The following is a 26,496-nucleotide window of genomic DNA, read 5'->3' as shown; positions in this document are numbered from 1 at the left end:
CCCAAGACTGAGATCATCAGCCCTTCTGCTGAAAGGAGAAAATTGTAGGCTAAATCCAGAAACAACACAACAATTCAGGTGACGTCTTTAGCCTGCTGTACAGTTAGCCCCGGTTGTGTGATGATGTAGCTGCAAATTCTTGGAGCGAGTCCCTTTAGATTAGAGCTGAGGCTGCGCTTTAGTCACCAGCAGGGCTGGGGGCTTTCTCCCTCTCAACACTGTCATGTACCAAACCCGTACAGTTGGTGATACATTCGATGATGCCCACACACAACAGATGGTGTCATTGCTCTGAGAATTCGGTGCATTGCCATGTTCTACCACCCACTGCAGAGCGTTTCCCCTCACCTTGTCTGTAATAACTATTTCTTAAGCAGGCTTTAGTTAATCTCATTGTAATGAAGCTCTGATGACCTTTGGATGCAGGTGGCTTTGGCGCACTGTCAGCTTTGAATTGTCTTATTGGTACAGCCTTGTACACTCTAGATGTGGTGCTTGAAGCACATCCCGTGCCTTTCTGAAAAATCTCATATTGTTTAATTTAAACAGTCCCAATGATATTATTTTGTTACCATTTATAAATACAGTTCTGATATTTGGTGTTCAATTACAGATGCTTTGCCTCTGGTTTTTCAACATGAGCATCTTTCTGTGATATATTTTTTTCCGATTATGGTCCAAAGTATCACTTTCATCTAGATACTATCCAATTCATTTATTTCTTTCATACAAGCCTGTCTACTGCAATTTCTATACTGTTGGCTTCCATGACTGAGATCACTGAATAGGCTCAGAAAAAAAAAATTAATGGAAATTTCTGACACGCTGGCAAGGTTTACTGATACAGGTTTTCAATTATTTACCCTAGAGATATTTGCACTAAGGCTAAATAACTTCTGAGTACAAAACTGGAGAGAGCGTTATGCAGAAAGAGAAAGCATTATCATATTACGATTCATTTTTCGTGTGATATTTTAAGTAAGTAATTTTTTAAGATGAGGTGTCTAGAAGATAAAAGCTCATGTGGGCCAAAGGTGAGAATCATTTTCCCTTTCCCCATTCACTGGGTGACAGGAATCAGAGACAGCCACGTCAACCACATCTGATAAATGTCAAGGGGAAATGTGGGGGGAGAAATACTCTGTGAAGAGTGATTAGTCATGCTCTTCAGATTTCATAACAGCACAGGTGCTAAGCTTTCTGACTGTCTCTGTACTACCACCTAATTGGAAGTGTTGGATGGTAGCTTCTAGACACCATTGCCTGAGACCAGACCTAATACCAGCTTGGCTGTTAAGGATAAGGAAAAGGAATCATAGAATCATAGAATCACCAGGTTGGAAGAGACCCACCGGATCATCGAGTCCAACCATTCCCATCAATCACTAACCCATGCCTCTCAGCACCTCGTCCACCCGTCCCTTAAACCCCTCCAGGGAAGGTGAATCAACCCCCTCCCTGGGCAGCCTCTGCCAGGGACCAATCACCCTTTCTGTGAAAAATGTTTTCCTAATGTCCAGCCTGAACCTCCCCTGGTGGAGCTTGAGGCCATTCCCTCTCGTCCTGTCCCCCGTCACTTGGGAGAAGAGCCCAGCTCCCTCCTCTCCACAACCTCCTTTCAGGGAGTTGTAGAGAGCAATGAGGTCTCCCCTCAGCCTCCTCTTCTCCAGGCTAAACACCCCCAGCTCTCTCAGCCGTTATGTTGGAGACTAGAAGACCAAAATTACTCAGAATATCTGAGTAAACAATCAATAGTGAGGAGTACTGCCCATAAATATTTTCCTTTCAGATCACTGGTGGCCATTAGAGATCACGAGGGAATCCAACTTCATCCTAATGGTTAATACCCCCAACAGCTACGCTCCCTAGAGCCATAGCCCACATGAAACACCACACAACATGATTCCTCGTGGACCCAAAGCCCAGCCAGGCTGTTAACCAACACTGATGGAAGTCTATACGTTCACATATAATATTGTAAGGGGACACAGGACCTTGAGTCTTGTGTAAACTGGACACCATATGTATTAGTGATAGTCCTTCTCTACAGACCTTGGATGTGCGTGTGCCAAGTGCCTCGTATAGCAAGAAATCCAGGGGTAATGGAAACCAGTACAGGCTCATACTTTTTCTGTGCAGCTCACGTGTATAGGAACACAATTTTTAAGCATTTGTTTCAGGCATATGTAGTTCTTGGATGGCAGCCCAAATCTTTTAAAATGTATATGACTCCCAATGATAGTTTCATTTAAAGCATTCTTGGCAATTGTTTTAGAAAAAAATTCTATTACTGCTTATATGAAATATTTAAAGGGGCAAGGTCATGTCAAAGATGGTAATACGTAACTTTAATATATGTGGGCCTTGCTGGCGCCCCGTTGCATTTTTAAAAAAATGCTTTTTTTTCAGTTATCTAGATAAGAACATTCTTTTGCATTATCCCACAGAGAAGAGATGCTGTAGTATAGCAGAGAGAGGTTAGAAGAGCACGTTATTAGTAATTCATTACCTGTCCACCATCAACCAAACAGTGTTTATAGGCTGTCAACAAGTTTTCCTTCATTATTTTAAGGACAGAGTTTAAAGATTCAGGAGGTCCCTCCCAGTCCCACATCTGTACTCTATAAATTCATTACACGGTGCCATCATGGAATTCACTGACAAAATAAAATATGCGTTGTGGCCTGCTTGTTTCAGTGGTCCAGCTTAAATTTAGAATTTATTATTTGGAAAATGCCTTCGAAGATTAGCGATGTTTTATTATTTTAAAGTGAGATTTATGAAGAAAAGCTGCTGCTTTTCATGTTCTTTATACTAACACTGTATTTTAGAAGGTACTTGATTGTAACATTCCATGTGGTACAATTAATATTGTCTGTGTTACATTTTGCTTCCAGAATATGCTAAAATTCTGTGCTAAATCTTAATAGTTATAGCTTATCTTTCTACCAAAGAAAAACAGTGAGAAAAGCTATGTTTGCACATATCGTGCTTGAGCTACACCAGTATTTACAACACTAAGACAACCACATTTGTGTACAAACGTTACGTATTCTTGTGTTTAACTGCAAAACTAAATTCAATTCCAGTAAAAAAAAAAGTAAGCATTAAAATATATTTTTTATTTTTACACATGCATAGAAATCCAAAATGTCTGGAATTGGAAGTGGGTTTTTTTCAACATGAAATTTTAAGTGCGAATCCATGCAATTCTTCCCTTCTTTCTGTCAAATAGACATAAAATGCCTGGGGTGACCTAGATGATGACTGAGGTGGCTCATTATAACCCAGGGGACTTTCTGATTGTGACGTGGGCAGTGGGTAGAGATTTGTCCTGACTCAGTCTAACACCAGACCTGCTCCTCTTCACACACTGCAAAACTTCTATTCACATTGAAATATGATATGGTTGATGTTTTGCTCAAAAGAGGCCCAGGATAAAAATCCATTGAAAAGCAGAAAGAAGGATTCAGAACAAAGGACTGCAGAGAGACATAGAAATGCAGGGTGAGATAAAAGGAAAACAAATTCTATGGAAAAAAAGGAGTACACTGGGTATAGTCATAAAACCGTAGTCGTAACATTGCCACTTGGTTTCAAACTTCCTGCGTTATGCAAATCCTGCTATTAAAGCAACATCAAAGTAAAGCAAGGAAATGAGATGCATCCCTACCTCCATCTCCGTGTACAGTAATAATTACCTACACAACCGCATATGCACACCTATAGGAAAGTGTAATAATTCAGTAGGGAACTACTTCAAGTAGTTCATTTGTTCAATATTACATCAGGGAAAAGTGGAATTCAAATAGCACAGTTGGTAGGATTTTACTAGTGTTTCCAATCCAAAAAACATTTTGAGGATTTCACCTTCATTTATAGTTTACAGCATTCAGAACATCATTTCTGGTATGTCTTCTCTCCATCTTCCTTCTCACATCCTTAGAGTTTTGTCAATAACTATAAATCACCACCATTTTTATTTAGTATTTATTCATGTCTTGTACAAGCCAAAACTCAACAAAGCACAGAGCAATGGGAAATAAGCCCATTTATACTAGCTGTAGAAATGTCCTTTTATTTAAAATCATTTTTATTAAGGATAGTTACTTAATTTTATAATACAAATGCATTTTCTGCCATGATTGTAAAACAATAATGTACTTTCTTTTCCGATGAACTGTAGTTTACATCATCATATTTCCAAGAAAATATCTGGTTACACTTACTACTTCTTACTTTTCAAGGAATCACTGACTACAGTGAGTGCCTGTTTATTCTCAGTTACAGAATGCTACACTGACCTTAGGAGTGAAATTCAATAATCTTGGAAATCTGCCTTGCATAAATCACAGGCACCTGATTCACTTTTTCCATTTTGCACTATTCTTTTCTTTTGAGGCTTCCTTAATCTCCTTTATGGGGTTCTATGAAAATGGAGCTAAATTAGGTCTTACCAGGAATAAACTTGTATTATGAAGAAGAAAACAGGACAAGTTCAAATAAGTGTGGAGCTGAAAGCTAACAGTAATAAAAATGCAGTATCATAATTGCTGCTGTACTATTGGTCTTGGATTACTGTCTGCATATTCTATTCCTTAAAAATTATGATAATGGAAGAGGAAGGTTGCAAAGTTAAGCTTTCCAAAGTTATATCTATTGTGCATATACACAAAGAGCAAAGTTAAATTGTAAAAGCATCTTTGACTTTGATTGAGTGCTCTGCGATTCTACCACCTTCGTGCTACCTTTTAAAGAACTTTTCTGAAAAGTACACTTTCTCAAATAAAAATAAACAAACCCAAACCTATAATCTTTGAAACGGAAGCCCAGAATTTCATGAGACCCTCAAATAGATTATCACAAGAGTTAGGATCCCTGTAGTCCTACAGCAGTCCTCTAGATATCACCTGGATTAACCTGCTTCATCAACGGTACCCAAAGCTCTTATGTTGGTGTGGAAGGCAGCAGAGGAGGAAAAGAGTCAATCTGTCATTGGGCTTCAGGTTCTCAGGGGTATCAAAGAGCCTTGAAATTTTGGCAAAGTTAAGTGTCACTCTAGTTATGTTCTTCTCTGGCCTCTTTTCTCCCATCTTGCATGGCGTAGAATCATAGAATAGTTTGGGTTGGAAGGGATCTTAAAGATCATCCAGTTCCACCCCCTGCCATGGGCAGGGACACCTCCCACCAGACCAGGCTGCTCAAGCCCCATCCAGCCTGGCCTTGAACCCCTCCAGGGATGGTGCAGCCACAGCTTCCCTGGGCAACCTGGGCCAGCCCCTCACCACTCTCATTGACAAGAAATTCCTCCTTATGTCTAGCCTAACACTAACTGCAGGGGGAATGTTTGGAGAACGCTATAACAAACTGGATGTACGAGCAAGTAGAGCGCGTTGAAGATGCCAAATTCAAGTGTATTTCCCCAGGGACTGCAAAGGGCACACATACCAAGACTTCATGCTTCAGACTTCAAGACTTCCACGCTTCAAAGCACAGAGAAACTGCAGTTCATAAAAAACCAGCTGGAAAAATTTACGTTAGATGGCTAAAACAATGTGTTTTCTCCTAATCTGGTTCTTGGAAACAGCTGAGTCCTTTTTGCTGACACTTTACAAAAATCCAGCCCGAGGCAGACTCTCTGCATGGGAAATTTCAGGGTGAACTGTGCAAGTTTGGCAAAGTCAGAAGCAACTAAACCAGGGTCTTACAAAAGCAAGCGGTGAAAGGCACTGGCTAGAGGCTTTACTGTCAGCAACTGCAGCACTTTCAATGCTTTAAGAGACAAATGTTAGCTCTAAATTTAAGCCTTGAAGGACAGTAAGAGGGTGGCAAAAGAATGAAAGAAAACATTTCAGCTTTGGGGGTGTAAAAACTGCCTTTGTCAATCTAAGAAAAATACCATGTCTCTAAAATAAACCCTAACATAGAGTCTATTAGAGAAAGTAGAACTGGAACTCATTAGCATCTACTCTAATACTTTGACCTTCTGAAAATGACTGTCATTATTACTAGCACTGCATAGTGATACTCTGCTTGGCACAGCAGAACATGCAAGATGGATGGGCTCTGCCAGAGCAACTGAAAACAAGGGTTTGGCCAAAAGTTCTCTGGTTTAATCATCCTTATTTTCTTCATTTTCCCTTTTATTAGTTGGCTAAAATTGTTAGCGTTTAATCACATGCAAGCATGTTCCCCTTCCCTTTGCAGCCACAAATGATAATAGCCCGATTCACTGGAGTTTTCCTGTGACTCTGATGAGAACTGGAGCAGATCCAAAATAAAGTGGTTTGGCAAGGAGTGGAAGACCTTATAGAAAACGGGGATAGCAGGGAAGGGATGAAACAGCAATCCCAATAGCAATTTAAAATGGCATGGCGAAATTTTCATACCTAGTGATATCTCACAACAACAGTGTTTTTCAATTATATTTCATTAGCATCATGCAGTTAAGAATCACTGCAACAAAGCAGAAACAGAAATGTTGCTAATGGTTTATTTTTGTATTACAGTAGTACTCGGATCTTAACTGAGATCAGATGTACACACCACAATCTGCAAGAGAAGCCATGCAGCATCAACATTTTTCTTTAATATTTTGTGCCTGCACTGCCTCATACATTCTCCACCTATTTTTTTTTTATTCCTGGACCTTTCATGAACTTGAAAATGATACAGAAAAGGCTTTGCAGTGATCTAAGTGTGATAACCGGCTGCTGCTGCTGTATGTGTTAAATGCAGTGGGTCACTCTAATTAAACTTCTGTAGCTCATCAGGATCTACATAAGGATTTCTGGACTATGTGTCCTAAGCAGGAACTAATCCAAAATTACATAGAGTAAACACTTGCAAACTGCCAATTACTATGGTTACAGTTATCAGCCCTAACTCCCTATACCTCCTTGCTCATTAGTAACAAACCCTCCGTCTGTGAGAAGGGCTGATGAGCAGCCGCCTTGCACAACAGTTCCTGAAAGGGTTGTTTGCGTCCCACAATGGGAGCAAACACTCACCACGGGGACATTCCAACTAAGAACCTTTCCCTGGGTTAGTCCCTGACTTGTGTTAGGAGGGATGGTGGGTAGAATGGTCTGAAAAAATAGCTTGGTGGCCACTCAGGGCGTGCGGTTGCCAGGCTGGGACTCGTCTGGTCCTGGTTTAGAGTAAAACTTGGGTTCCCATTGAAACTTGAGAGCTATCCCATACAGGCTTAAAACCTTTTTTCTTTGTACAGCAATTAATGTAGGACATTAACAAGCTGAAATATGGCAGAAGGCCAAAACCCTAATGCATGCCATACGTTTAACTGGTTTTGCCAAACATGTCCAACCCCTCAAAACCACAATTACAGTCACCAACAAGGCAATTCCCTGCATGACCAGCCCCCCACCTTGAGCTCATATTTAACATTTCCTGTGTTTTAGCCACTCTGAATACCCCTGTCAGCTCTGGAAATTGTTTTGGCTTGTTTTCTAGCACAATCAAAACCTGATGGTTGTTTTCAGCATATAGAGACCAACAAAAGCAACTGAATTTTCCCCTTCAGCAGCCGTTTTGTATTGCTCTTTGGTCAAGAACTCTACAATAAGACTTTATCTCAAAAAATAGGAGAGGCAAAGACACTAGATAAACCATAATGATGTATCACAGACTGTTCTGGAAGCAGGATATTTAAAATGCCGCCTTCTTTTTGGCTCATCACTGAATTTTCAAGTATCAGCTTTGCATGATAAACATAAGAACTGGTAGAAATGTCACTTAACATTTGGTAGGAACATCCCACTTCCTAAATTTGAAAAAAAAAAATGCTTTCCCAGTGGCAGAAAAATATCAAAGTACAAAACAGTGACAAAAGCTTTAACAACATTTGACAAATTCTAATCCTACTGACACACAAATATTCTCAGGTGATAATAGTACCAAACAGTACCCTGACATCAACACCTCCCTTTTCTAATTATACACAACTGGAGGTACTTTGGATCTGCCTCAGAACTTAATTTTTATTAGCAGAAATAATGTAAAATTAATTGGGGGCTATTTACAGTATGGCTAGATGCAAAGAATTAATTTTAAAGGTATCTCTACAATATAATATAATACAAATATTTACCAACCTGTAAATATGGCTAAAAGACCATCAACATGTAGAAGGTGAAGAATAAGCTTTTCCTCAAGGGATATACCTCTTTATTTTCTTTTAGGTCACATTTTAGAAATGTAAATTACTTCTCATGAACTAATTAGCAAGCATTGGAAGAATACTAACTATTCCCTAATTAAATTGCCTTTAAATCTAGCATATAGCATCATATCTTGGAAATGTCTTTGCAGGATTGCTTTATTTCCTTGCACAGAAAATATCTTAGTGCAAATGGAAATAAAATTGTTAAATTTTTAATACAGTCATTCTGTTATTGTCTCTTCAATCAAGTTTGTCAAAATAAGTAATGCAGCAGTTAACAAGCACGGCTTCTCTGATCCAGAGCCAGCCACACGTGGCCTTTATGTGACACTCACTATGTTTCACCAGACTCACCCAATTAGCAGAATTATCATAAAATTCATAGGCAGATTTCAGTACATTTGGCAGATGGAGATCTCAATCGTATGTTTTATAAAGCTCAGGTTCTGCATCAAGTCTTTGCAGTGCACTACAACGGGGAAGGAGAACGAGAAAAGAGGGCAGAGAAGCCCAGTGCTTGAAGTCTGGTTGTCTTTCTGTGGAATGCGTCCCGCCTAAGGTTATCCTACCAATGTCTGAGTGCTTAGAATTAGGTTTTCCTGGTTTTCTCTTTTTTTCCTGTAGCTGTGGGACAAGAGGAAGTAGAGAAATTGTCTGCATGAATAGCTTTGCCAGATGGGCTAGTAAACAAGTGGAAAAATACTTATATTTTGTACGTGTATTCCCTGAGCTGTAGCTTAGAGTACAGCAGGCAATGCTTCCTTGCAAAGGCATTTGATACTTTTCCCGCTAAACACCCCCCAGTACGCTGTCCTTGCACGAGCCTGATGCGGGAATAGTCTCAGTGAAGTTAGCGAGGCCACCCTTGTCCATCCTTGACTGCAAATAGAGGTGTTTGCTGATTTGGGAGCTGCTGATTGAGCCCTTTGCTGGTCTGGTGCTCCTGTGTTCCCTCACCCACCAATGCCATAACTAAACTCCAGAGCAGACCTCTCCGCGGCGGATAAAACCACCACTTCATCTCCTACTACAACTGCTCTTGGGTTGACTCTTGAGCTTCACCCTGCACAGTAACCGCCTCCATCTCTGTTGTCTTAGCATATTCCATGAAAAGGACAGGCAGCGGTGGATGCCTGTGCTCAGGCAGCCCGTTACTCAACAAAAACACACAGATGGAAGGTACCTTTCTTTTCCCCCGTATACGGAACAAAGTCTTCTCTGTCTTTGTGCTCAAGCGCTTGCTTCTCCAAGTACGACAGAAGGCGTTCTCTGTCGAAGGGGCCCGTGGCTTGTTTAGTGGTCTGGTCCTTCTGCCGAAATCCCGCGGGAAGCAAGGCGTTCTGAGAAAGGGAGGGAGGAACGCAAAGGAGATCAGGCCATTTCATTGTGTTCCAAATTTCATTTTAATGCACTTGTTTTTTAAGTGAAACCATTCTTTGAATGTTGCTCCACATAATGCTCTTTAGTGACAGCAAGAACCCACATTACTGAAATGTAACCACTAAACCCAGTATATCTTCCAGGCATCTTGATTGTACTACCAATTAATATTTTTATTAACTATATTTACAATCACAGCACCAAAGACTTGAGTAAGATCAGAGCCCTTTTGTGTTACACATACTACAACCATGGAATACGTAGTCCCAGTAAATAGATTAGGATGTTCTTCTCTTCTTTTTCTGTTTTTTCTCCCCATTTATCTCTCTCTCTTTTCATTTTTTCAAAAATTCCTTTCATTCTAATGCAGATGTCTCTTGGCCTTCAGAAATGAATGGCACGCACAGAAGGTAACTGGGGAATTATGTGGACTTAGCTATTCAGAGGATGCAGGAAGCAACCAGATGAAGCCCCACTTTACACACGTAGCTGTGTGACCATGCGATTGCATTTCCATCCCATAATATAGGACGATGCATAAGACTATCCAGTCCAGGAAATCCCAGTAAGGAACACAGGTACATGCACTGTAGAAGTGGTAGTAGCAAGGGAACCCACCCTGAATTTCCAGATAAATCTGTGCTATAAAACCAGAAGCTTTAAATTATTGTGATTTTTTTCAAATTGTTTCCAGAGTGGATGGATTTTCTCTGCCAGTTTACCTGCCAGTTCTCAAACTCATACATCAATTTGGAAGCTTTTGAGGTAGTTAAAGTCCGAATTCCCAATAAGCACACTTGTGACTGTAACCTCATTACTGTAGGACCCAGTGGTTCCTGGGCCAGAGATCTTTAAATTTTTTGTGAGATTATCTATCCAAATTCTCCTCGCTTTCTAGCAAGTGACAGTTGTGTAGCTGAATCTTATTTTTCTTAATCATGCCTAAATATATTCTCTTCAGCTAAAAATATCCGTGCCGAATGACATAGTCAACATATTTCAAAGTTCCAAAGATGTGATCTTCACAGACACACATTACGTTTGTTTGTTCAGGTTTTCCTGATGTGCTCAGAAATAGCAGCCCTAAAAAGCTTCTCATCGTGCTGCAGTGTACAAACATGACTAAAGATTTAGATTTCAGACAAGCTTGTGTCTAAATAGGCAAGGGATAGAGAAAGGGGACATGTGCACAAAAGCAAGTGGCACATTAACAGTAGGAATAAAAGCAAAATGTCCCTAGCTGAGCTGTTCATCTTTTAGATTATGCTTCCTGTAATAGAATACAAATATAAAACAGTGCAGCGTGTGGCATTTAGAACAGGCATCTTCAGAACTACGTTCCCCAGCTCCCCACTACCAACCTCAGGATCAAGGTCATCAAGAACACTCTCTAGCTGTTTCAATTCATCTTCTGAGAGTTTGCTGAGTATTTCATCTTCGTTGATATTCTTATATTTCTCCAACTCTTTCCGGAAAGGCAGAGACATGGCTCCTGCTGCACTGCTCGATTGATGCTGCTCTTCAAGATTTCAACCATCCAGTAGTACTAAGCCTCTTGTGGCTTCCCTCACTGTTAACAATAAAGCATTATGAGTATCTCCATTTAGCTGATATAGTCCTAAAGAGCCCGCATTCTAAGAGTCACATTTACACTTTATTTATGAAAACAAAGCAGATGTCCTGCCTCAGTGGAGGGGGTGTAGGAAGCCCTCGGGCTGCCTGTGCAGCAGGGAAGGGTACAGCACGCTTGGGAACCTCATGGGCGCAGCAGGAAAGTGAAGCTTTGAGATATAGATAGGAAAAAAACATAGGCAACCTATCCTTTTCCATAGAGATAAATCTTTTTTTTTTTTTAATTTGCTTAGAAACAGCAGTATCTACTTATTCTTTCAGCTAAAGGCAAAATAAAGTGGTAGAGTCACAGAAAAGAGCCTAACTCTGACAAACAAGAAACAAAATGTTATGCTTTGAGATGTTCTATCCTATCCCACCTTTGTCGATGGCTGAAAGCTCACCCACACCATCTTAGCTGGCTCTTCAGTACACCCTGGTTACCTAAGCAGCTTTAAAGTATGCTGGTTCGTAGTCTTATTTCAAAAATTGTGGCTAGAAATGATAGCGCTTACTGTCAAAACAATTCTTGCAGTGGGGAAACACTACTTCTAGCTTAAAAGATCATCTCTAAATTTGACTGCTGAAAAATGACACAGCTAGCTGTGCAGTTTTACAGCTGAGGTTAGTCATTCACAAATTTCAAACTTGTAGTTGATACAGGAACCAGCCAACTGGCATCTATATTTGGCTTATTCATAAACTCAATTTCTGATTTTCCTTGACCAGGTCCTGACTTGTCAGAAGCTGACAAAAACCATGGGGGTACCGTTGCTCTTCACGTGAGCTGGAAGCCTGATCTTTATTTTTCCTTTATTCAAAATGCAGGTGAAAATGTTGCATTTACTTATAGTTTCACAATTAAAACACTAAATATTGAAACATATCTCGTTCTTCTATTTACTGAAAAGACTACAAACCAGCAACCTACAGAAAGCAAAGAGAATAATGAGTCGAGTTACAAATTTGAAAGATTCGGAATTCTATGAATACTGCAAGGTATGACAAGGCTTGACTAGAAACACTTAGACATTCTATTCCAAAAAAAGCATTATTTACCATATACATTTTCATATTTATCCTTATTACTGCTCTAGTTGTTGTCCCTGTTTTCATAGCACGACATCATTCTGAAGGTCATGGTAGAACAAAACTGCTCTTTAACTTGCAAGTTTCTTTTAGGAAGTTGGTCAGCACCTCATGGCTCACAAAGTTACAGCAGTTGTGAAAAATTCTTGCATTATCAAAACTCTGTCACGTGTGATGAGCATGAGAGATATTCTGGAGAAAAAAAGCCTCAAAGGGCTAATGGTTTTGTGTATTTGGTGCTTAAAGACAACACTAGTTCTATGGCTGTTTAACTGATAAAATCTGTTACCAAAACCACTTCTTAGAAGCACTAAGTTTAAACTGTAAACCCAAATTCAGCTGCAGCACCACATTTCTGTACATGCCTTTTCTAAGTTTCCTTGGATAAACTCATTAAACATGTAACATTTCAGCTAGCAGTCATTAACTGGGCTGAAAAACTTCTTTGAGGGAATTAGAGCTTTTTAAAACTCTATTTAACAGTTGAAGTGGTTATTCTATTGGAGTTTAATCGCATCTCTGGAAAAGACAGAAATGTAATCCCAAGGTTAGGTTAATTAAATATTGTTGGAAAAATAGCCAGTCAGAGTGCAGAACAGTTTTCCTGGCTGAGGCTCAGCCCTTCTGTTGTGCAGGATGCCTGGTACCAGTGCCACTCCCAGAAATTAAAGACTTATCAGTCTGATTTCTCTCATGGCATGAAGCACTGTTGGATAATCCTTGTTAGACCAGTGGTGTGTGGAAGAGCCTAAAATCATGCTTTTCTTGCACATATACATTTGTAATAAAAATTCCCTTGATATTTTCCCTTTCTCAGCTCTTCTGTGACTGCACAAAAGCAAAAGACGCTGCTCAGGGAATTTCTTTGTCCGCAATCCCTGTAAATAGTAAAGCTTTTCTGGAGCCTGCGCCCTGCCATACAGGCTAGGAAAAGCTCCATTGAAATGCCTATCACTCACGTCCTGCTTTTATTCTCCCCGCTGACCTTTCACCACAATCTCATTATCAGAAACCAAGGGAACGAGATAAATCTAACAATTTATTAAGTCTGGGAAGGAAATGTTGAAGTCTTGAGTTCACGTACTTCAGAAACTGCTGTCTAATGTGGTGATTATGATCTCCACCTTCCTAATTGGATTTCATACTGATAATTTTGTGTATGTAAACAGGGCTATATGCTGTCTGTGCCCCTTCTTATTGTGATTTTACTTTTCGCAGCGTGTACACTGTTTACTTTTTACAGATTATATCCACTGGATTCCCTGTGTTATAATTACTGGATGAAAAAACATAGTTCAATCTTTATTCAGTTGAAAAAAGCAATCAGAACTAACCGGCAGCTCCTAGCTACTGGTATTTTGAGCATATAAAAGCAGATCAGATGTCACACAGTAAGGCACGGGTGGACGAGGTGCTGGGGGACATGGTTTAGTGTTTGATAGGAATGGTTGGACTCGATGATCTGGTGGGTCTCTTCCAACCTGGTGATTCTATGATTCTATGATAGTAGAGACGAGATGTTCAATCTAATCACAGATGCGACGTGTTGTTAGACTGCAGTAGGGACACTAAAGGAAGCAGAATGAGGGACCACGGCTAAGATTATGGAGTTTCCTTCAGATTTGCTAGGAAGAGTGCATAAGGAGGAATAGAGGAGCACAAAACCCGTGTTTTTCCCATTTAGTTTCACTACGAAGCATCGTGGCTTACCGTGGGCTCAAAGCGTGCTGCTAGATGCCCAACAGGTAACAGCTACACCCATTCAGATAGTGCAGAACTACAAAAAGCAGCCTTTCTGCTAACCATGTGCTACTTTTAAATCTTTGCGGAGCACGGATGTTTCGCAGTGAGCTTCAAAAACTCCATTGCTATATTTTTCTCTCTGATTACATATAAAGAAATAAATATATATTTCTGTCTTATTTGGGTCAGCCTTTTCGCCCATGCCTGTCAACGTCAGGATTCAAACTATGTTTTCAAAGACAAAAGGGATGTCATTAGTCAGCCCCATAAAATTATTATAGTTTTATGTAGTCAACATTTGCTGTGCTACAAATTCCTTATATTTTGATGTGTTCCGTAGTACTTTTTTGGTTATAAACCTTAGACACTACTGAAAGGATGCATTTATTATGCAAAGAGATGCATTGAATGGGAAATAATCCAATAGAGTCTGCATTCTTATAGAAAAAAACCTATCTTTTTTTTATAACTGGAACAGAGAAATCATTCTCACTTTTGCAAATCATGGCAACTGACGTTTATAAAGGAAAACTGATGCACAATCTATTTTAAACTATCTCCATATCCACAGTGGTGGGAATTTGTGTTTTGAAAGATAACTGAGAAACTGATCTGCAAATGTGGAGAAATTCTCTCCTTTCTTTAAACAGCCTCAAGCAGCGAAACATGAAAATAAAAAACAGGTGGATAAATCCCAAGTTAAATTGATACTGGACCAAATAAATAGGATTGGGGCCATTATGATTAAGAGCAGTGTTTGTGCAACACAAGCAGATGCTCTCTAGAAAGATGATTGTCCCACACCTTCCAGGCAATGGATTGTTCCCAACCATGTACTTAATCCAATACCACACAGGGGCCTTTCTGCTGTCCAGGAACTGCTACCACAAACAAGGCTGGGTTGTTTGACAGCTCAAACTTAAAAAAATACATTAAAATTCATAAGTAATCCATTATTTGATACATAAACAAGGTTCCTTTTTTTAAAAAAAGGCTTAAAAGGCAAGATAAATGTGTACTTCCTAACTGTGAACATATGGAAGATCATGTTTTGTGGTACAACATCTCTTCTTGGATTTGAACGAGGAGGTTCACAAATCTCAGCAAAGCAAAAAGGAAGCATTAGGGCCAGCGCAGCACGGAGTATGACAGGAACATACAGTGAAGCAGTATGAAACTGGGTTTTTTTGTATGCATCGTGAAAATAGTTTTAGCTACAAGTCCCTAGATAAATAGGGACGGTAGCCACATAAAAGAAACCCACATAGGTAGAAAATAGCAGAGATCTAGAAGGCCAAATCCTTTTCTACAGAATCCCCTAACTTTCCTGCCTATTTCCCCAAAATAAAGCAAATAACCTGTTTAAAGATTTGTAGAACTGGGTCCATTGAGAGGGTTTCTCAGGGGCCGGTGGAGAGTGCTCGCATGGAACTGAGCTCTGGGTGAGCAACAACGTGGCCAAACCTCTTCTACTCCCAGCCCAGTTTGCCAACTTTTATCATACTGCAGCAAAGAACCTCTAAAAATCTCTATATATTCAAAATACTGGTTTTCCCCAGGGCTAACGTAAGTTTATTTCATGATCTGTTCCTAGCAACTGGTTTCATCCCATGTAGAGACTGGTAAATAATTAGCAATCATGTTGTCTTAATACTAGGCTAGGTCTGAACCTTTAGGATAATCATTCAGCAATCAGAAACTCGGCTTCACAACTAAATGAGCCTTTCTGAACCGTGATAATGCTTCTGCCAGTCTGTAGTTTACATTGCAGTCAGCTTCTCTACTGAGGGACTGACAACTACGCAAATCAAATGCAAGACATCAATTCACTTTAATGGGAGTTCAATTGTGCCCTTTATAAGAAAATAACCATCATGCATATTGCAAAATTATCATATGAATGTACCCTTATTTACAGAAACTATAAAGGGACGCAATCCCTTAGATTCGGAGAACATGAAAGGTTTTTCACTGGTAATTAAAGAAAGATGAAACATTAATGCTTCTCCCACTGATGTCAAGTTATATAATAATATTTTCTGACCATTTCTAAAATAACATTACTAGTATTATTCATAACCATTCAAAACATGAAAGTAAGTAAACCAAAGCCAGAAATTATCCATGATGTGCACATCCTGATAGCTGAAACAATAAATAGAAGAAGCTGCACCTGGAAATAGACTTTTTATTTTTAAAACAAAATGGATCAGAACAGCCCTGGATAAACAACACTAGTGTTTGTTTTTCACATGTTGGAAGCAATGATAGGAAAAAAAGGACACTGGGTAATAGTAACAAAAGCATTGCTCCACCTGGGCTGCAACAGATAGCTGCCTTTTTGTCACTACTTTTCTCAGATTTCCCTATTTTAGAGTGGCAGATGGACCTTCAGACCCAGGTATTCCTCAAAATAATCCTAATGAGGGAGAACTTAGAAAAAAATGAGTTTACAAATTCCTGTGGCCTCAAATAATGGTGAGCTAGCTCTGCTGTTAAACAGAAGCCACTGCTACACTTGTGTGTTATGGGCAGTAAATAGAACGTATTCCTTCCCCTGGGTATCAACCAGGCATATGCAAATACCCACGGCTGCAGGATGCAACCTGCTGCCTCCCAAAGCAAATCCTGCAGCCACCACAGGCTCAGTCAAAAGGATCCTCAGTCACAGGACGACATCAAACTATGAGATTCAATAACTCAGGAATGCTACAAAAAAAAAAATCCTACAGCAGATTAATGACAACAGAAATGCATGAGCATTGCTTGCCACACATTGTAAAACATGGAAATAATAATTCGGGGAAGGAAGAGAAGTTCTGCAAGGAGAGAGCAAAGGACACCACTTTGAACAAAATTATTTAGATTGTCAAGATGAGTGATGCCACTGGCTAAATTCAAACAGATCCAACCAAGCTAGATGAGTGGGAGAAAACACACAGAATGCAATTTAGGTTGGCCAAGTCATTAAAATGACTCACATAACCTTCTTAATTTTTTACAGGTTTTAAATTTATATATATATATAATATATATATTATATGTGTATATACATATATATATATATAGGAAGCCAGTTAAGAGCTGCATAGGCAAACTGTCTGTTAGATAGCAAATGGGTGCAGAATAATCCAGAAAAGATCATAATAATAAAAGATCTGGGCAATTCAGTGAGACACCTCCATACATTTCTGGGTTTGAATTCATTTTTCTAATAATTGTATCCCTTGCAAGGAATTAGAGGATGGGATGTCTTCAGAATTAGGCCAGTTGGTCCCAGGTGTTTCTTTCCCATTACAAGTTCTTTCCCTCCTCCAGAAGAGAAGGGCAGAGCAGAGGAAGTTAAAGGACAATTCCGAGAATAATAAGCTAAAGGAAACCTTTCCTATGATAAGAAATGGAAAGACTACACCTCTTTACCACAAATACGCGACTCGATAACTTCGCAAAGACTTCCTCTGCTAAGTGTTCCCAATAGCACAGATTTCCACAGTGAGTCAGTCATGGTATAAAAAATATCATCACCTCTTCCAATTATTTTTAAATTGATACATCATAATTATTGATACACCTCTGACTTTGTTTCATCACTAGTGATGTTACGATGCTTTTTTCACACATCTGTTACTCCTAAAATCAGTCTAACCCATTTTCTTTCCTTTTTCAGCATTACAGCCCTCAGATTTCTCTACACACTTCCCATCGATCAGCTGTGGATTTTTACTCTGGCAACAGAAACCGCCTCAAAGCTTCCATCAAAGCAAAAAACCCTTGAATTAGCAGAGGGCTAATCAGAAGATGACAATCAGAAGATGACAAAATAGAGCACGTGTGATATCTAACGCCGCTGCGCAGGTTTTGACGCCCCATTTTGCTCGTCAAGAGCCTGGAAATGTTATTAAACGTTCCTGAATCTGCCTCCTATTCCTGAAGCTGCCACTGGTACCTTTATTCTGACCCTCTCCGCGGCAGCACAACGTAACCATCCTCCATCAATCCTGCTGCATTTCCGACACGCAGAAAGCATGAGATCCCCAAAGAGAGACCATCTTTTCATATTTCATCAAATCGCTTCACCTCACCGTTGCAATTTAACGCCTGACATAAAGGATGCGACCACACCGAAAGGAACCCAGGCGCAGTCCCTCGCAGGACCCCCGAGCATCCTTTCCAGAGGCTTTTCCCCCAAGGATGCTCCCCCGAGCATCCTTTCCAGCGGCTCCCCCGCCCCGCACTGGGATGCCGAGGACCATTTCCAGCGGCTCCCCCTTGGGATGCTCCCCCAAGGACCCTCTCCAGAGGCTCCCCCGCTGGTCCTTCCCCACCGAGCACCCTTCCCAGCAGCTCCCCCGCTAGGATGCTCCCCCGCTAGGATGCTCCCCCGAGGACCCTTTCTAGGGGCTTTCTCCCAAGGATGCTCCCCGGAGGACCCTTTCCAGGGGCTTTTCCCCAAGGATGCTCCCCGGAGGACCCTTTCTAGGGGCTTTTCCCCAAGGATGCTCCCCGGAGGACCCTTACTAGGGGCTTTTCCCCAAGGATGCTCCCCGGAGGACCCTTTCTAGGGGCTTTTCCCCAAGGATGCTCCCCGGAGGACCCTTTCCAGCAGCTCCCCCGCCCCGCACTGGGATGCCGAGGACCCTTTCCAGCGTTTCCCTCCCCCGGGATGCTCCGCCGCTCCTCCCTCCCCGCAGTGCGCGGAGCCCCGCGGAGCCGCCGCCCTCCCGGGGGCCGCGGGCGATGCCCCGGGGGCCGCTCGGCCCCGTCCCGCCGCCTTACCCCGCCCCGCGGCCGCTGCGCGCCCCTCCGCGCCCGAGCCCAGCGCCGCCGGCCGCAGGTGGGTGCCCGGCGCGGCGGCTGCGCAGCGGATCCGCGCTGCCGGGCACGCTGGGACTCGTAGTCCAGCAGCGCTGCCAGCTCCGGCCAGCATCCCTCCCAGTCCCAGCCAGCATCCCTCCCAGTCCCAGCCAGCATCCCTCCCAGCTCCGGAGAGCATCCCTCCCATTCCCAGCCAGCATCCTTACCAGATCCATCCAGCATCCCTCCCAGTCCCAGCCAGCATCCCTACCAGTCCCAACCAGCATCCCTCCCAGTCCCGGCCAGCATCCCTCCCAGTCCCAGCCAGCATCCTTCCCAGATCCATCCAGCATCCCTCCCAGTCCCAACCAGCATCCCTCCCAGCTCCGGAGAGCACCCCTCCCAGTCCCAGCCAGCATCCCCACCAGCTCCGGCCAGCATCCCTTCCATTCCCAGCCAGTATCCCTGCCAGCTCCGGCCAGCATCCCTCCCAGATCCATCCAGCATCCCTCCCAGTCCCAACCAGAATCCCTCCCAGATCCATCCAGCATCCCTCCCATTCCCAGCCAGCATCCCTCCCAGTCCCGGCCAGCATCCCTCCCAGATCCATCCAGCATCCCTCCCAGTCCCAACCAGAATCCCTCCCAGATCCATCCAGCATCCCTCCCAGTCCCAGCCAGCATCCCTCCCAGTCCCGGCCAGCATCCCTCCCAGATCCATCCAGCATCCCTCCCAGTCCCAACCAGCATCCCTCCCAGTCCCAGCCAGCATCCCTACCAGTCCCAGCCAGCATCCCTCCCAGATCCATCCAGCATCCCTCCCATTCCCAGCCAGCATCCCTCCCAGTCCCGGCCAGCATCCCTCCCAGATCCATCCAGCATCCCTCCCAGCTCCGGAGAGCATCCCTCCCAGTCCCGGAGAGCATCCCTCCCACTCCCAGCCAGCATCCCTCCCAGCTCCGGCCAGCATCCCTCCCATTCCCAGCCAGAATCCCTACCAGTCCCAACCAGCATCCCTCCCAGTCCCGGCCAGCATCCCTCCCAGTCCCAACCAGCATCCCTCCCAGTCCCAGCCAGCATCCCTCCCAGACCCATCCAGCATCCCTCCCAGTCCCAGCCAGCATCCCTCCCAGTCCCGGCCAGCATCCCTCCCAGTCCCAGCCAGCATCCCTCCCAGATCCATCCAGCATCCCTCCCAGTCCCAACCAGCATCCCTCCCAGCTCCGGAGAGCACCCCTCCCAGTCCCAGCCAGCATCCCCACCAGCTCCGGCCAGCATCCCTTCCATTCCCAGCCAGTATCCCTGCCAGCTCCAGCCAGCATCCCTACCAGTCCCGGCCAGCATCCCTCCCACTCGCACCTGACCAGCTCCCCCATCGTCCCTCGGCCCTTCTGACTTCTTCTTGCCCCAAGCCTGCAGGTGAAGTCTCACCTAACCCTCATCCAGATAGCATTTATTCCCACTCAGCATGACCCATCCCCAACCTCACCCCTCCCCTGTGCGACCCCTTTATAGGGAAAAGCTGAGAATTGCCTCCCCTGTGGCTCGGATGCTCTGCTGCCTGCAGCCACCCCCCTGCCCTAATGCACATCTCCAAGGAGCTGAGCCTGCACTCACTGCAGGGGGACGGAGGCCCTGGCAGAGCACGGTTTGCTCTTCTCCCACGCCCCCTGCAAACCCACCAAACAGGTCCTGCAGCAGAACCCTCCTGGCCCTCACCCTGCATCTGTTGGAGCCAATTCTGGAGTGGAGGGTGCTGGCCCCTGCCCAAAACTGCCTGGGCTGCAGCCACGATGCAGGACACAGGCTGGAGGAGAAGCATTCTTTAATAAACAGCCCTGCGTCTCCAGAAGGATTCAGAGGGATCTCTGTGGGTCTTATCTGGAAGCCTAAAAGACAGGAGCATCTCGGGGTGCCTCTTTCCATTTGAGAAGGACAGGTCAGTGCTTTGGTGCTTCCTGAAAGCTTGGTGGCTTTTTCCAAGGAGTCTGCTGGCTGTAGCACAGCGCAGTGAGGTTACAGTGGGGTCAAAACTTCCCAGAAGAACACGTTGTTGTTAATGGAGGACTTAGGAAGAGACCATTTTGATGCTTTTCCTCTCTTCTTTTAATTAATTTTGACAATTCAATTTATATTTGTGCTTTTATTCTGGTACCAAAGTTAACTGTTGGTTGAAATGACATATAATATGATCTGAATGGACCCCCTGTTATCAACTATGACCATGGTTTTATTTGTCCGATTGCCTTCACTAGGTGCTGTGGTTTAGCTGAACCGAGGTCCTTGGTTCTGAGCACTAAGTGATGAGTCACTAGTAGCAGAAAAGCTATTCCTGTGATTAAAATGTCTTTAAGTTTCGTGATGTGTTGGCAAGAAAACAAGATGTTGCCTTGTTAAGAAGCAGATGCTGCACCAGAGATGAATTTTTCTATCAAAAGAAAAGTACTGCTAAGAAATACAATGCTTTCAGCTTCACTCTGCACCCTGCCAAACACCTCAGGCATCTGTAGCAAAACTTAGAGCAGAAAACTCAGATTAAAATGCCACTCATGCCACTGCTGCTCAGGGAAACACCTGTGTCCACAATAATGTGCAGAGTACACAAAGGTGCTCCAAAGCTGCGGTTATCTGCTTGGAGCCTCCTTGCCTCAAACTTCTTAGGAAACAGGATATTCAGCCATAAGTTAACAAAGCACCCAGAAATGGCAAAGAAACAGATCTATTTATTTCCCAGTCTCCCCCCTGCCCCCCCATCTTCCTCGGCCTTGGAGCATTCAGAGAAAACAGTGTTTGCATCCATGGTTTTGCTTGTTCAGTACCAGACACGTCAGGGATGCTGAATCGAGTTACTCTGAAATCTGCTGCTTTGTAACTTGGTGGCTCAGGCTGAAGATGAAGCTGGTTTAGTGTTGGTGTTGAAGCTTCACTGCAAACAGGGCTGATTCAGGCATGAGGCAGAGTGTATTTAATTCTTAACATTGATTAAACCCTCTTTAGGGTTTTAATCTTGATCTGTAGGATCAGGGGTTGTGTGTGTTACTCATAAATGTACAAATATCGGGAAGGAGGAATATGCTGTCAACGAAAAGCAACGTGTAGCTTTGGGGTGTTTGGTTTTTGATAAACTTCAGCAAATTTTCCATTTGGATTTTCCTGTCACACCTTGAAGTATGTTTGTTAAGTTGAAACTCTTTCTCAGCTGACATGAACGAGAAGAACCCCTCCCATGCTGACTTCTACATTTGCAGTTGCCTTGTATCTGCTGACAAATTCACTTCATACTAGTTTCTGCTAGAAATGTAATGATCTAAGACCTCTGCAAGCAGTGCAGGGTTCGGCTAGACTCAAGGTTCTTCACTTTGTTGGCTGTGATTTCACATTTTTTCTTCCTTTTACCTCATGCATAGAATTTGCAATCGAATAATTAGAAACATGATCAGTTTTTGCCTAAGAAAAGCAACCACTTGCCTGCATTCATGAGACAGGCAGACAAAAATATACATGGTAAATATATTAAAGGCAGGTGTACATGACAGTATCCGTATACGTATAGGAATAACATTCTCCTGAAAACCACTGCACACAGTCAGCCGTATCAGTCGTGTTTACAGTGTGTGTTCTAAATAATTCGTCATCCTTAAAAGACAAGAAGTATTCAATTAAAAGACAAAAGTATTCAACACGATTCACAAATCTGAGCTATATCCCATGTACAGGAGGCACAATATCCCATTTACAGAGAATCTCTGCTATGATACATTTATAACAAATGACTGCACTGACCGTATTTCCAATGTGTGAGATTTCACAGAGCAGCACCCTGAAAACACTTCTAAAAGTACAGGATACGGCTCCCAAATGGTCTTTGTTCCCTGGTAGGAAACTGCAAAACATTCTTCCCATCTAGGCTTTTAATGTATTTATAGATTTGCTTTGTTGCAAGAAGCACAGTGGCAGAATTAACACCCTAAGGATGCAACATATCTGGGGACAACTACTCTAGAAAATATTTTGCTGCACTCCGTGGGCGCCTTTGAGAGCCAGCGGTCCTGTGCCTCCCAAAAAAAAAGCAGATTTCCTGACTCTTGGACGAATGAGGGTTTGGTTCAGAGCTGCTCTGTGGTGGATGCAGTGTAGAGGTTTGGTGGTTTTCCAACGTTGCCTAAATTGAGCTCACTGCCAGCAGGCTGCACCAGTAAATTGTTAACTGAGGCGCCCAAAATCAAGTTCTATATTGCTGATACAAATATCACTATTTGTAGCCAAGCAGTGATCTGTTGTTTTAAATTTTTTTTCTGGTATTTTTTTAGTAGGAAAAGCAGAGGGGCTCTTGTGATCTTTCATCTGTTTTCCTTATTACACAGCTTGTAAGACTTTGCTTAATTAATTCCTGCTTGAGCTGGATCTTGTCTTTTAGAGAAACATCTGGTCTTGATTATTGCGTTGTGCATGTTCTGATCTCTTCCCTTCAAGTCCAGCTGTTGATCAGATTCAGTGACCTGTATATAAAACCCCTTGGTTCAATGCCTGAGCAGCAAATCTTGGACCTAAGTAGAGATAAAATTTGACTCTTTTTCACATGTAAAATTACTGAGTTGTGGTGATACTTCTGAAGTGGCTTTGAAAGAGAACCAATGTACGTAGTCAGCCCCAGTTCATAAGAACCTGGTGGTTTGGGCCTTAAAATGCTGGCCAGCAGCATCTCAAGTCATCAAACAATAAATATTTAGGCTGGGCTTTTAATTGCTTTGGTTTGAAAAATAATAGGGACTGTTTTATAAGGCAGTATACAGTAATACATTAAATAGCACTGACTTCAAGTCATCAGCTATTTCACCCAAGCCTGATTTCTGTGAACCCTTCTGTATCCATAATACACTAAATCCTGAAGAAAAGCACTTAGATTTGGACATTGCTCTTGCCATGTTAGTAACAGTAATAATAACCCTCCTCCTCAGACCCCTATATGTACAAATTAATTTGCAGCAGTAGATTTACCACTTCCATTTTGCAGCTGTGGAAAGTGAGACACAGAACAGAGGTTACTTTAGGTCTGGGGACAGGAACATTGGTCTCATGAACAGGGATTCCAAAAAGCTTGAAAGTGGAAGAAATTACCCAGGGAAATAGGAAGACCACTGCTGACCCTGGGACCAGATCTCAGCAGCTCTCCCTCCTCTATGTCCCACCTACAGAGCTATGCAGCTCCACTCTGCTCCAGGCAGCGTGTCCAAAAATACACCCTGAGTACAGGTAATGCAACTTCTGCTCCATCCACTGAGGTACAGTGGTTCCTCCACTGCCCCAGCTCTGCAATCTGTGCTGGTATGAGAAGCTGGAGGCTTTGGAGGTCCAGGCCAGCTCTCCACCTCCTTCAAATTGTCCTGTTTCAAGTGGTTTGTTCCTCAGAAGGGAGCGGGAGCTAACAGATCCTGTTCTACTCTCTTTACAGGGTCTGCTATTGGTGAATAACTTTCTGCTCCACCTCTGCTTCCACGAGTGGATCCGCGGGACAGCTTGTTCAGTGTTGGATTCCCAGGATCAGAAAAAGGCTTTCTTGCAGTGGAGCAATATGCATAGGTCATGTTTTTTTCAGGTCCCAGGTGCTGGGCAGAAGGTGTGTTAGATAACGTGTGGACTCCTGCAGACAGGGCTTAGAACGCTGCGAACCTGATGGTTGGTGCTTGAGCTGGTCTCCAGGCACCGCTCAGCAGGCTGGCCCCAAGGCAGACAACTGCAAGAAGAGGGAAAAAATGCAAAACACGTGCAGGTAGCTACCCCTGTGGTCTCCTCCCAAAGGCTGTGTAAGCCTGTCTGCTCATGGGAATGTGCTTGTCTTTACCCTTCATGTCAGAACACTAAATTCCCAAAGCATTAGGGCTGTGTCTCAAGAGAACTGGGACTAAGCCGTGCCCTTCTTTGCTGCCGCTGGAAGGAATATGATTTCCTCAGTTGTAATTTGTTTCAATCTGAGTTTGGCTACTCACATTAAAAACTCATGTAGGATAAAGGGACCAGGCATCAATTTTTATTATCATCTCATTTACTGACAATATCCTTCCTGTCTATATCCTGTGTGAATTCTCCAGCCAGGAAGATATTTCTGTCTTAGCCTGTGTGTGCTGAACCCACATTCTTCGTTTGTAACACATCAGCATTGTAGACAGTAAATATACTATGATTTAATCAGTTTAGGATTATGTCTGGGGCTTTGGACATTCCTTTCCTCCAGTCCACAGCTCAGCTCAGTGGATGGCAGTGAGGATGCTTCAGGCTGTGTCTGCTCTTGCTTTGCACGTGCATTATTTCAGCACTAGTGGAAGTTCCACTACTGTCCAGGTTTTCCATGTCCTTTGAGGATTCAGATGTGCAGCACTTCCCTCACCCGTCTATCACTGTCTCGCATCATACTGCAGCCTTTGAAAAAGAAATTCCTCTACTAATCCTTTCTAGAACATTATGTTTGCCCTCTGAACACGCATAGGTCTGTCAGCTTGGAAAACACCAGCCTTCTGATGACTGGAGGATTATGAATCTATCGCTGAGCATTTGCAGAAGGGCTCTTGTGGTTATAAAAGTGTCTCTTCATTCACCCGTGGGCTCGGTGCCAGAAGGACTCAGTGTGGCTTTGTGGGTCTCCTGCCTCGGGCACTGAACAAGTGAGAATCTCACAGCAGTCGAAAGTCCAACTCCATCACCCTCTGCTTCCAGTCTCCTCCTCTGCACGCACTGGGAGTTTCTTTCTTTGAAGCAAAGCTCTCCTGGATGGTTCAGCCCAACACATTGGACTGTTCCTCGTTAAGTTTGCACAGTTTTGATTTTAATGTAATCTATCAAATTAATTTCTGTCTCTGTTAAAGACAGTAGGAGTCTCACTGATGACTTCAGCACAGCTAGGACTTTGCAAAATATCTTTAATTAATGTATTAGTCATAAGTTACAAGAATTTTAAATATTTTAAATTATCTTCATATTAAATAAGATGGATTACGTTTGATGCCTTAGACTCCAAGTCTTAGGGAGGTGAAATCCTGGCACTGCTGAACTGTAGAACTCCTGCTGACTCCCATTGGGCCAACATTTCACCCCTGGTTTCTTTTCCCAAATCTGCCAAGAGTTTCCAGTGATTCTCTGAATAAATCAGCATCTCGGTATTACCTGCTGTCTAAGCCTGGGAATCATTTATCTTTCGGTCACGGCAGTATCGCAGGGCCCTTGATATCTGGAAAATGAGCTGTACTATTGATTATTTCTTGCCATTGTCATTCTACAAGTGCTTTATCCTGGAGGCAGAAAGGAATGGCAACACCTACAAAGTTTACTCCACAGTTTCTACTGGAAGCCTCTATTTTCCATCATTTTATGTTGCCAGAAATTAGCCACTCAAACGGTACGTGACAGACAACAGCCTTAATTTTAATAGTATTTGTTATTTTGAGGTGTGGAAAATTTAACTGTTTCCAGTGTTGAGATAAGAAGAGAATCAACCCCTAGAGGGGAAAAAAACCCACCTCTGAAGACTGCTGTCTGTAAGCAGCTCCAGCTTTCACGTACGCTGAAATGTGACAGACAATGTGCCTAAATTAAGATTTCTCACTGTTTTCAAGGCAGTCTGACCAGATTTCTTTCACGTTATAAACCTATATAAAATCGTACATAGCTGATGTTTACTAGCACGCAGTTTTCACTAGTGCCTGA

The 26,496-nt window shown here is 42.9% G+C and overlaps 1 protein-coding gene across 1 annotated transcript in view; it reads right to left on the bottom strand.

Moving 5' to 3' along the window:
- The window catches only part of LOC138725543 (tropomodulin-2), a 28,048-nt gene extending 9,171 nt beyond the window's left edge, over positions 1–18,877 (bottom strand). Inside the window, exons 1-3 of the mRNA XM_069866545.1 lie at positions 18,782–18,877; positions 10,924–11,132; positions 9,366–9,522 (exon numbers count right to left, since the gene is read on the bottom strand). Coding sequence (XP_069722646.1) covers positions 9,366–9,522; positions 10,924–11,049 — 283 coding nt within the window. The 5' untranslated portion in view covers positions 11,050–11,132; positions 18,782–18,877. The remainder of the gene's footprint in view (positions 1–9,365; positions 9,523–10,923; positions 11,133–18,781) is intronic.
- Positions 18,878–26,496: the final 7,619 nt, after the last annotated feature.

Source organism: Phaenicophaeus curvirostris, chromosome 12 (genome assembly GCF_032191515.1).
Source record: "Phaenicophaeus curvirostris isolate KB17595 chromosome 12, BPBGC_Pcur_1.0, whole genome shotgun sequence".
Lineage (NCBI taxonomy): Eukaryota > Metazoa > Chordata > Aves > Cuculiformes > Cuculidae > Phaenicophaeus > Phaenicophaeus curvirostris.
The sequence above is the reverse complement of the archived record's forward strand: the minus strand, read 5'-3'. Positions and strand labels throughout refer to the sequence as shown.